Here is a 12,458-nt window from a genome sequence, read left to right as displayed (position 1 = left end):
TACTTAGAATTTGATCTTCAGCGATTGTATATGTATGTAACTGCAATCACGGTGGACTACTGGACTTTCAGTGGCTTACGATGCTGGAGTTGAACGTTGAAAGAACTGAAGTGATATCTTGCTGTTGTCGTTGTAATGGCAGAAAATATTCCACAAAATTTTTGGGAAAAGAAGTCGAAAGTTCATGACAGCTTGAAAAGCTGAGTCGATTTTAACCCGACAGTCTTTTATGTAGATATATAAGCATATTCTGGAAATAACTAGTGTCACTTACTTTGAGAAGAATGGGAATATAAGGTCCTACTTTTGAAATTTTTGTAAATATAACTTCTGCTTGTACAAAATAAAAATTTATATTTACTGATTCACATGCACAGAGTTTGTTTTAATAAATTACAAGTTCAGTAAAAAATTTGATTGCACCGTTAATCACTGAAACTGGAACAGCTGATTCTTGCCAGGATTGTATCCGTAAAAGGCATTCAGCAGTGAGGGAACAAGCAACAGGCCTTTCATATAGCCCCGTCACATTCAGCACCTCAGCCCCCGTTAACTTTGTACCAACAACTCAGCCACATCAGCGAGCTCCGCCGAGAGAATCGGCACCACTTTTATGAACTCATCCACTCTGCAGGCGTACAAGTATCCACTCTTCAAGGTCTCTTCCCTATTGCGCATCCATTTAAGCCAAGGCACTTGCTCGCGCACATCCGTACATATCACATATTCCTCGTGTATTTCGCGCATTGTAGCAAATGGGTCGTTAGTGCCCAGCAACACGATGCCAGCGCGTCCATCCGCAGACACAATGATGCGAAAGTACAGAGCCGGTACCGGCAATAAGCCGTTATTATTTTTATCGTAAGACAAGTAATAAGGACGAGGGATATTGCCGCTGACCGTCCTCAATTGCATTACGCCCACTGTGCCGGTATAGCAAGTCACCGTTTGCTTAAATTTTTGGACAGAGCCGCGCACGCTCTCCTCCAATGTCGCCCATTGTCCGCCATTGAACGACTGCCACTGGGGTGCGACATTGAAGAAATTGTATGTGGTGCGCTGCTGTGTGGCATAGATCATATCGGCTTTGGCAGCCAGATGACCGCGCGATAGAAAGAGCGACTTCTTATCGAAACAAGTTTGCGCATGCGCTTCACTGCCCAACAACTGTGCTGCCTGTTGTTGTTGATTCTTCTGAGAATAGAAGTAATTCATGTCGTATTGCGAGAAATGCCTAGCTTTCGAGAAGCTCAAACGCTTTACACCGGGCTGATAGTATTGGTTGGCCGGCTGGAGCCTGTAACGCACATAATGCGTGCGCAGCTCGTCGTCGTCGTGGCAAATCTGCATGGTTTCCAGAAAATGTGACCTCGTCAAATTGTAGCCGACGCGATAAAGCTGAGCGCTATTGTTGGCGCAGGTCTGCGCTGTGCGCTCGACAGTGTATTTCACCGGCTGCGTGCAAAGAAACTGTCGAAATTCGTATTTTTCGCCGTTCAGCGTGAATGTGGTGCCTTGTAAGCAGCGCGGGCGGATGGAACGCTTCCTGCGCGATATACCCGCAGTATTTGTGGAGGCATTTGCGAAAGGTGAGGTGCAGATCAACTCTATGCTGCTGCCTTGTGGTATCTCGATGAAACCGTCGTTATTTGGTAGCCAGTACTTTGTTGAGTTTGGACGGACATACAGTGGTTGCGGTAGGTTCGGCTTCGGCAAGTCATATTGGGTATCAATGCTGCATGGCAGACCTGAAAGCATAATGAAATAGATATGAACTTTAACTAACACTTGAGTTAAGCACAAGCAAAAGGAAGTTCAACATGAATTTGCGTAATAATCTTGAACAGTTTTCAACTGTTGTGTCAAAGTAAATAAGATGAAATAAATCTTACTGAACAGACATACAAAATTTTACCATGGCCATGGGTTGTATACCCAAAAATGAACAAAGTTATGAACTTAGAAACTCTCTTTCAAGTGATGGTCGAGCCTGCGTCTCAGCTGGTCCATCCGTGGAGTCCAACTTTCGATGTTTCGTTCGAGTCAGGAGTGAGGTTTTGCTTCAAGGGCGGTATCGAAGCGGTAATGTCCGCATAAGCTTTACATATACTTATAGGAAAAATACTAACGGTGCGATATCACGCGATCTTATGGGCCAATCAACCAGCCCAAAAGGTGAAATTATCTGCTCACCGAAGTGTTCTCACAATAAATCTTTTGATTTATATAATTTTGTTTATTTGTACATATATTCAGCCAGAAATGGGTCTCGGCGCTAAAAAAATTTGGCTCGAAATGGTCGGATCTTCTTGTCCTCTTATTATTGCACAAGCTGCATTTTGTGCGCTTTCAATTTAAGATATCGAGTTCGGGTCACTGCAAACGGCACCGAATCGATTCTCGACGGTCTTCGCGTACACTCTCAGCTATGGCCGCTATATTTTCCTTCTTCTTTTTTTCTTCTCTGAGTGCTGGACTTGGGCTATTCGGTCGAATATTACCCAATAATGATTGCTGGATCTCAAGATGGATGATAATGCTGCGGATAGTACATTCAGTAGCCCAATTACGATTGACCGTAAGTTGAGCAAAGTGCGCGAAACACATTCATTACAGAACGTGAATTTTCGTAATAAAGTTAAATGATCTCTAAACGTTGTTCAGGCGTAGGTTTTTCCATGATAAAGTGCCAAACAATACTGAACAAAAATAAAATGACAGCTTGACCAACCTCCGCATGATCTGTCAAAAAAGTCTATAAAAAAAAAAAAAAAAAATACCTCTACTTGGATCATACAATATAAGGGACTTAAATAATATAACCTAAGAAATATGTAATATTATCTTTTATAAAAACACTTACAGTTCACTAATGTGAAATATGTATGTTTGAATATATGCAACACGCCTGCGCTCATCACTCAACAACCAACAATACAAATATATTTACTTAGCTCAAGATATATAGTACACATATGATAACATAAGATATATATTTAAATTAGTTTAATTAGTTGAAAGTAAATTTACAAAAGCGCCTGAAGTGCATTTAAGCTTAAGCATTGGGTCCATTTTGTAGACCAAATTAAGCACCATTTAGAAGATCGACGAATTTGCTGAAATTTCTACATTTTTCCCTCCACTTCCACTTCATTTTAAGTTAAGCATTGAGAACCATCGAAAGTATCATTGTGGAAATCTTCGCTTATTAGCAAAACCAAATCGCTTTTGTAAAGGTGTAAATATATCCAAATGGCTAGACACGTTTTCTTACGATTTTATTTTTATACTTCGTTCGAATTAGTCAGTAATATATATTCTTATGTTTTAAGGGCCAGAAATGAAAGTCATGTAAACAATCGAAAATTGTGCTTTCACATTCAACTAGTACTTATTTGTCATTGTATGAAGCTTCACATTAGGGTGTACCTTTAAAAAATCTTGATAAATCTTTTTCCGAATAAACTTGCTCTGTAGCAGAGAAATGCTGAAAGATATCGCAAATGAGTTACGGTTATTCTTAGAGACGGTTATTTGTTAAAAATGTCTCAAACGGCAAAATCAAGGCAATTGTCGGATTTCTTCAATTTTTTCTTGCCCAATTATGATTAATTGCAAAGAACTGTGTTTTAGTGCTGACTTCGATATAGTGGTTTAGAAAGTATAATCTTATACATATAAGCCCCACCCTAATGTATATGAACAGAAACCTTAACATTGATAACTTTAAGACTTACCGTTGTGTACCGACGTATTCTCCGACGCTATGACACCTGTGCCAACACGCTTCAATTCAGTAGCGACGTCATCAGGTGGTTTCACCGCTTCTCTGGCAACAACACTGACGAAAACACAGCACAAGGTAAAAATATTTAATGCTGAACGTATCAGCTGGTTTATGGCTGTTGTTGGTGTTTTCACCGTTGTTGCGGCGCGTAAGCACATGCTTATTTACATTTATCCACAACTGGCACCAGAGATCGTTGACTGGCTGCCGCTCTTTTGTTGCCCGTAAACGCGAGCGAACTGAGCTGTTCGTGCCAACTGTTGCCACTGTTATACACTTTCAACGCAGCACGATCACTATCCGTTAACGGTAGTGAATATTGACATGTTTTCTCAATTCTCTGATCTTAGATTTGCATTAAAAGAATGCATTTTTTGGCTAGAAATGCCATACATTTTAAATTAATTAGTTTTGTAATAGAAGCACGCTTATAAAATGCTTCCGGTTCTTTGTAACAGGCAGAAATGCCTTTTTGGGCAACATAATTCCCATAAAACACATATACAATATTTTCCTGAGCTTCAGCGCTGCGCCCATCGTGAAAGTCTTACATAATTATTTAGAAAGCCGCTTAGAGTGGAGTTAAAATAAAACGGTAGTCACACGGAAATGAAAACTGAAGGAAACTGTGAAAACTGTGAAAACCACTATGTTACAAACCCTTTTCTTTATGAAATACATACACAGTTATTCTAATTAGCATTTGACCCGGTAGCAAGCTGAGGTCTGCCGCTTTAACTCAGACTTCATCTTTATTTTAAGACATGTTACCTTTGCATTGTCTGTTAACTTTTGAGTGGCGAAATTGTGAATTGAAAGCTCCAGATATCATTATGTAGCTTTGCACATGACTTAAAAGTTGAAAATACGCTCAAAAGCGCTTTTTGTGGTAGAGTCTTGTAGTAGTGATACTCGTATAAAAATGAAGGCAATATCAAAATCTGACTTAGAAGCTTCAAAAAAACCATTTTTGTGAGGATTTTTTTTAGGAGGGAAACAAAATAAGTGATTGAAACAATATTTCTAGGGTTTATAGTTTTATATTTAAACATCATTCACAAATTTTTTGGATACGAAATCTTTGATATTCTGCCTTTTGGGAAGCAATTGCCAGCAGGGCAGGATGCAGGTCGCTGTTTCTATCGGCAACAAAAAATTCAAAAAGATTCATAATTTTTAATAATTTATCTTCTAGTTAAACTAAAAAAAATCAAAAAAAAAAAAGTGTGAAAGTTAAGAATTTTTTTTAAATTAGAAAAAAATGATTTTTGACCAAAAAAAATTTACTTTATGTTGTTTAAAAATAAGTTCAAACTTGACATTTCGTGCTTTTTTTTAGTTTAAATAGAAGATAATTTAATTCAAAAGATAACTACATTGCCGAAATTCCATACAACATTTTTTTTTTTTTCTTGCCCGCCAATTAAGAAAATTCGCAAAAATGAAAAATCGAGAATCGCGCGTCAAAGTTTTCGCTTTCTGCCCAAGCGCTAATACATACATACATCTGCTAGATGCTCGGTCATTATTTCCCTTTAAGTTTCGAAACTGTTTCGAATTCCCATCTGAAACTTTGGGAACGTATTTTTAGATTATTTTGGAGATTTAAGCAAAAAAATTTATGTTTTGAAGCTTCTAAATCAGGCTCCCCCCTGAAAGCAAAGCCAAATCATTTATATTTAAAAGTATGCATAGCTAAAGCAATAAAGGTTGTTGAGCTGTACTAATTTTTCAATCGAAAGAGCTTAGGTAAATATATGGACTAATATTTAGTTGTTTGTACTATATTTCTCCAAGAGTGAAGTTAGGAATTAGATCGTGAACCACACCTCTATGACAATGGCTAGAGTTAAGGAAAATAGAGTTGGATAATCTAACTGGTACAGAATAATACACCGCTTGAAATTTATATTAATTGTTTTTGTAATTATGTTCACTGAGTTTATACATACAATTTAAAAAAGCTTTCAAAATCTTTAACGTGATTTGATCAGTCAGTTTGTATGTCAACTATTAGATGTAATAGTCCAATGTAAATAATATCTTTGAAGATCCTACCGTTGCTCTGCTAAATAATCTGTACAAAACTTTAATTTCAAATATCTGAAAAAATGAGGGTTCAGTTCGTATGCATACAGACAGCAGACAGTTGGAAATCGTTGAATTCTCTCATCTTGACAAGCTGACCTTTTATATATGTACTTGTAAGTGTATTTTACAGGGTATCTTTTTAGGTGGTGGACTTAATTAGCTCGTACACTTTACAGTTTATTATATTAAACGATTAATGCGGTGTTTCATTGAGTTCAATTCACGACGCAATTCTTATGAAACCTCGCTGATTCCCCAATAATTTAATATTGAACGTCAATGTGGCAATATCGAAATATCGACTTACATATATATGCAAATATTTCTAGAATATCTGGAAATATCGATATACTTAAGTATGTTCTAGAAAGTTGAGAATTTGGGGCAAAGTAGGAAAAACAGTGTTATCCACTTGGAAAGCAAGTCATTGTATCCGTATGTACATATCTGTAGTCGGCACACAGATGCGCCTTCTGTTATCGCACAAACGATCTCTTACTGTGCACCAGACATATCATAGTTATATCAATAATTTTTGCTTAATATATTGATTCCGGCCAAGAAACGCATTTCATTTGTACGAATGAAAAAGTCAAACAAAAGGATTACTTTAATATAGGATAGATGACGTCATATTTTTTATCTAAAGGCTGTATATCATTGATATCCCTAAGCATTAGGCCAACTAAATTACCATTGCCTTAAGTATTGTAAAGAATGTAAACTAATCCTTTGTAGCTTAAAATTCTAACTAAAACCCCACTTCCTCAACTGAAAATACGGCTCCACCAAGTTTCATCATGGATCCTCCAATTTAACTCAAGCCAGGACGGGCATCCACTCAGCTTACATAACATAATATGAAAACACAATTTTTAAGTCGAATTTTATTTATTTATTTTTGTAATATTTTATAAAGTATATTGCATTTTCCACACCACCATGAGGTATGCAACCAGGCACGTTATCGATTTTTTTGGGTGCTCGATTCCCCTAGAGGCCTATTTTCACCCGCATACTTTAAAACTATTTAATAAATTAGTGTTGTAATATCTGGAAGTCGAAATCTTTAAATATTAAACGAAACTTCCTAAAAATGTAGCAAAAGTTGAGCCTATCACAAAAAGATTCCAACACAGTAGCCTAACAAAAAATCTAAAAATCAGACATGCCTAGGCTAACATACAATCGCTACGAAGTTTGGCACTGAACAGGCATAACAATAACCCTTCTCGATATTTTGCCCGCCCCAGTTAATCCAATCAATTTTGGCTGAGACATCTTTTGCAATCAGATATCCTCCGGGTTCGATTTCTTCAATTTTCAGATAAGGGTTATTCACCCCCACGAACGTCACCATCGATAACAATAGTTTCGAAACTGATATGAAATTATTGTCGTTCCCTAGGTATAACTCGCGTTGCTCATTGTTAACATCGGGCAGAGTGGAAACACCCCAGGTACCAGTCCAGCAGATTAGGGTGCTATTACTCTCATGGCGAACTGACGGACGCCATTCTAGATGCGTGACCAGTTGATGCGTTACGGGCATTGAAGGACTCCCATTGTGGCACTACATTCAGTTGATGAAAAGTGCCCTTTTGTCGGCCACTGAAAATCAAGTCAGTTTTGGCAACCACGTGGCCACGGGACAGGAAATTTTTGGTTTTCACGTAAATCGAATCCTTTCGAAGTATATCGCTGAGTATTTGTTTGGCCTTTTTGTACAAAACGTCAATATTTCTACCACCAAAGAAATCCCCGGAAGTGAAGTTTTTTCGCGTCACATGTTGTTGGTGGTGAATACTTGCAGGGGTGTGTTCAACATAAATAGTTGTTTGGCGAATTTTGTCAAAGCAAACTTTCAGTGTTGGTAGTAATGACTCATTGAATTTATTGCCGAAATGGAGCCATAGGGTGCCTCCGCTGCAGCGAAGTCCCGTTCGCATTGGCGTTGGCGTTGACATGGTAGGGCAATTGATATTTCATTGGCGTGACATTGCGCCTGCAGAGTTTGTCCGTCGAACGGCTGCTTCGCCGCAGCGCAAACTCACCCACTGGCCATGGGGCACTACAATTTCACCACTTGAATTGGGTTGCATGTACGCAAGTTGATTGTGTGGCGAAAGAATTGGCGAATTGTTGAGCATATCGCCATTGACTTTGATGCCACAAGGTGAGCATGGTGCTTCGTCATATTTATCTAAACTTTTGATTATCGTTTCAACTGGTAAATTAAAGCTTGCTGAATCAAAATTATTTATCGGTCCATTTTTGATACCGTTAATTTGTCCATTAGTCCGATAATTGTTAAAGTTTGCTTCAGTTCAATTAAGCCAGATATATAAAAACCAAATAATCAATACAACTACAACTATTAATAGCGTCCATGTGACAGATGCTTGCAGTTTTCGTTGCATTTGATTACAATTCTTGTGTATATATTTAAAATTAGCAATAACTTTTTATGATTGATTACTTATAAATTTGACAATAACTTTATTTGGATTGACTAATTACTTTTTTCTTTCTCTTATTTATTATTTCCACAATCACTAGCTTATCACTCAGTGGTTCCCTGTTTATTAAAGCGCTTGCGAAGCGTTCTTCTATATAAAGTTTTTTTTAACTCACGATTACTCATAATTGAGAGTGATCGCTAATTTCGCAAAATATGTACTATTCTCTAATTCTCTCAGAATAATTCCAACAGCAGACAAATTTGTTGCACTCTTCTAGCAGCTACACCAATTGTGAATGTGTGGCATTGTGCTCAGCAGCATTGCAATTTTATTGTATTTGGAAAAACAAAAACATAATTTCGTACGTAAATGGTAATAAATGAAAACCAAATAAAGAAGGATAAAGTAAAATGCACTTTTGCATTGTAGTTCTTAGCATTAGCAGAATTTATTCGTACTCAACTTTAAAGTGGCGCTTACAAGTGTACTAAATTACTTTGCTAGGATTATCTTTGTGAAACTCTGACCAAATTATGGAAATTTTTCAAATCCAATAGTAATAACACATAGTCTTCATACAGACAGAAAAAACACTATAAATATTTCTTAGATCGGCATGTTCTGGCAGCACTGCATGGGAGAGTAAGTTGTGATAAGACACAGCGTATCTGTGTGTGGCTGTTTGAGTGGTTGCACTTCGAGTGCAAATGTTTAGTACAATCGAATGTTTTGAAGTTCTTTGGATATAATAAGGTTATTTACAGCTCTATTTTAAGATTTGTTTTCTACCAAAATATAGAAAAATTGAGGTATGTGCTGTCTTCGGAGTTGCCAAAAACAAGTGCCGCAATGGCTGACATGATTCCGGCCGAATGAGTTGCTGAAACAAAAAAGTTCAAAAAGGTTATTAAAGTTTAAGGTATTTCCAATACAATAACTTGAAAATATAGTATATGGTGAAATAATATTGAAAAAAAAAACTGTCGTTTTTTTAATGTTAACTTGACAAGTTTGAAACAATCAAAAAGATAGTAGGTCATTGTATAGTTAATATACTCAACAATACTCAGTTTTAATTAGAAGCTGAGCGGTAAATTTCTTGTTCAGTTATGATGTCAGCAATTGTGACGTTTAGAGAAAAAATATATATAATATTTACATATGTGTAACTGCGAGCGGCCGCTTTCAAGATACGACCTTGCCGGTTTCACATGATATTTTTGGAAATATAATATAAACTATCGAAAAAGCAAACAAAAAAATTTAAAATGTCACGCTGGTATAGATCCTTATATTTCTACAAAGGACTCTTAATTCATTGAAGTTAAAGTAAATATCTGAAAATTCGACAATATCTAAAATATATATGTACATTATAAGTAAAATAATATAATCATATTTCATTAATGTGTGGAATAATTTCCTTTCCCTTGGTAACTTTTGGATGCAGCAAAATCTCAGAAGTAGAAGTGTTATTTTCACACTTGAAATAACATAGCGGCCACACTAAAAAAATGATTAAGTGGAACCAACCAAACTAAATAACAAATCTGGTCAATGCGATGGCATTTTGTATTTCGCGAACAGCTGCCACATATGGCAACATTGACACATGTTCTAGAAAGTTCAGTTTGTAACAACTACTCGGCGCCAAAACTAAAATATGTGAGTATCTCGAAGTTTTTTTTCGCTATTGCATTAACTGCACGAAGTGCAACCACTCAAACACCCACACCCAATGACGGCACACAGATACGCTGTGTCTTATCACAACTTACTCTCCCATGCAGTGCTGCCAGAACATGCCAATCTAAGAAATTTTTATAATGGTTTTATGTCCGTATGAAAACTATGTGTTATTACTATTGGATGCCAAAGTTTATTTTAGAAGCTTTAGCCACCAAAGAAACTGCTCTAGGATCTACTCAAGTGCAGATCGTTCATATGTAATCTTTAACTTCTACATAATTAAGAAACACAATATCCACCGAAACAATATTTGAAAATTTTCAATAATTTGGTCAGGGTTTCACAAAGATAATCTACTAATTCTGCTAAGAACTACAATGTAAAAGTGCATTTGCCTTTATCCGTCCTTATTGGGGTTTTTTTTAATGAATTTTTAAAATTTTCTAAGCCTGTTAATGTACAAGTTACTTACGAAATTATCTTTCTATTTATTTAAACAGAGAAAGATGGCAATGCTGCTGAGCACAATGCCACGACATGCACAAATGGTGTAGCTTCTTGAAGAGCGCAACAAATTTGTCTGTAGTTGGAATTATTCTGAGAGAATGGGAGAATAGTACCTACCTGAGAAATCAGCGATCAAGTTCAAAGGAAAGGCTATATAAAGGAGAACGCTTCACTAGCACAACAAAAGGAAGGAAAACACTGAGTGTTAAGTTAGTGGTTGTGGAAATAATATATAAGAGAAGAAAAGTAATCAATCAATCAAAAATGCAAATATCTTCTTTATTTTGGGTGCTATTCATAATTGTAATATTTGTATTTATACTGATATTTATCCAGTGGACTAAATCATACTTTAACAATAATCCAACTAATGGACAAATTAACGGTATCACAAATGGACCGATAAATAGTTTTGATTCAGCAAGCTTTAATTTACCAGTTGAAACGATAATCAAGAGTTTAGATAAATATGACGAAGCACCATGTTCACCTTGTGGCATCAAAATCAATGGCGATATGCTCAACAATTCGCCAATTCTTTCGCCACACAATCAACTGGCGTACATGCAACCCAATTCAAGTGGTGAAATTGTAGTGCCCCATGGCCAGTGGGTGACTTTGCGCTGCGGTGAAGCATTCGCAAAACCGTTAGACGGACAAACTCTGCAGGCGCAATGTGCCGGCGATACAAATTTTCGTATAAACAATGAAATAGTAAATTTCTCAAATATCAATTGCACCACAATGTCAATGCCAACGCCAATGCGAACGGAAGTTTGCTGCAGCGGCAAAGACACCGAATTGATTAATATCGCCAATAAATTCAATGAGTCATTACTACCAACAATGCAGGTGTGTTTTGACAAAATTCGTCAAAGCACTCTTTACGTTGAACACACCATTACGCCTGCAAGTATTCACTACAAACATCATGTGAACACTAAAAACTTCACTTCCGGTGATTTCTTTGGTGGTAGAAACATTGACGCTTTTTACAGAAAGTCCAAACAAATTAAGGCACTCAGTCGTATACTTAGAAAGGATGCTTCGACTTACGTGACAACCAAAAATTTCCTGTCCCGTGGCCACTTGGTTGCAAAAACCGACTTGATATTCAGTGGCCAACAAAAGGGCACTTTTCATCATCTGAATGTAATGCCACAATGGGAGTCCTTCAATGCCGGTAACTGGTCGCGCATTGAGAATGGAGTGCGTCAGTTCGCTCATGACAATGGTAGTACCTTACTTTGCTGGACTGGTACCTGGGGTGTTTGCACTTTGCCAGACGTAAACAATATACAACAGGAGTTATACCTAGGGGACAACAATAATGTCCTACCGGTTCCAAAACTGTTTTACCGTATCGTTATCGATGCTGAGTCTCGAAACGGTATCACGTTCGTTGGGTTGAATAACCCTTATCTGAAAACTGAAGAACTGGAATCCGGAGGATATCTGATTGCAAAGGATATCTCACACAATATTGATTGGATTAAATGGGATAGGAAAAACATCGGTGAGGGTTATTGTTATGCTTGTTCAGTGACAGACTTCGTAGCAGTTGTGAAAGATTTGCCGCTGGTTAAGTTACAGACGTTCGGAATTTTGGGTGAGAAGGAATTGACCATCTAGCCCATTATCGCCTTTTTTTATATTATTATATTCTCAATAATATTTTGTTTTTAATACAAACTTATTGAAAAAATAAATACATTTTATTCTGTATTAAGTGCGTCTGCTGTCTTATTTGGAAATTATTTAACGGTAAGCCTAAGTTCTAATATTAATACAAGAATATTTTTGGCTAACAAAATGCGATGAGCGTCTCTCACCACAGCAAGCTCAGAAGGAGATATTTTGACAGTGGCGCGTGAATAGAGCTGAGCATTCAATGAAAATTATGCTCAGGATATAGTAATATT

At 36.9% G+C, this 12,458-nt stretch overlaps 2 protein-coding genes across 2 annotated transcripts; one reads left to right on the top strand and one right to left on the bottom strand.

Annotated features, from left to right (window-relative positions):
• Positions 1-378: 378 nt before the first annotated feature.
• LOC108968529 lies at positions 379-4,016 on the bottom strand. Its single transcript, XM_018932619.1, has 2 exons — positions 3,738-4,016; positions 379-1,748 (listed from the first exon to the last, which is right to left on the bottom strand). The coding sequence occupies exons 1-2, from the start codon at positions 3,943-3,945 to the stop codon at positions 550-552; spliced, it is 1,407 nt and encodes a 468-aa protein (XP_018788164.1). The 5' UTR covers positions 3,946-4,016; the 3' UTR covers positions 379-549.
• A 5,009-nt stretch (positions 4,017-9,025) lies between these two features.
• On the top strand, positions 9,026-12,250 carry LOC108968527. Its single transcript, XM_018932617.1, has 3 exons — positions 9,026-9,259; positions 9,791-10,005; positions 10,530-12,250. Exon 3 carries the CDS (start codon positions 10,567-10,569, stop codon positions 12,166-12,168), a length of 1,602 nt encoding a protein of 533 aa, XP_018788162.1. The 5' UTR covers positions 9,026-9,259; positions 9,791-10,005; positions 10,530-10,566; the 3' UTR covers positions 12,169-12,250.
• The last annotated feature ends 208 nt before the right edge of the window (positions 12,251-12,458 follow it).

The sequence above is a fragment of the Bactrocera latifrons genome, unplaced genomic scaffold, assembly GCF_001853355.1.
Source record: "Bactrocera latifrons isolate USDA-ARS-PBARC rearing strain unplaced genomic scaffold, ASM185335v1 scaffold_22, whole genome shotgun sequence".
NCBI lineage: Eukaryota > Metazoa > Arthropoda > Insecta > Diptera > Tephritidae > Bactrocera > Bactrocera latifrons.
This window is presented reverse-complemented; position numbering and strand designations above follow the sequence as displayed.

Coding starts and splice junctions, on each gene's coding strand:
- LOC108968527 (XM_018932617.1), top strand. CDS start 10,567: ATGCACAAATGGTGTAGCTTCTTGAAGAGCGCAACAAATTTGTCTGTA.
- LOC108968529 (XM_018932619.1), bottom strand. CDS start 3,945: ATGTGCTTACGCGCCGCAACAACGGTGAAAACACCAACAACAGCCATA. Junction 1,749..3,737: donor GAATACGTCGGTACACAACG/GTAAGTCTTAAA, acceptor TTATGCTTTCAG/GTCTGCCATGCAGCATTGAT.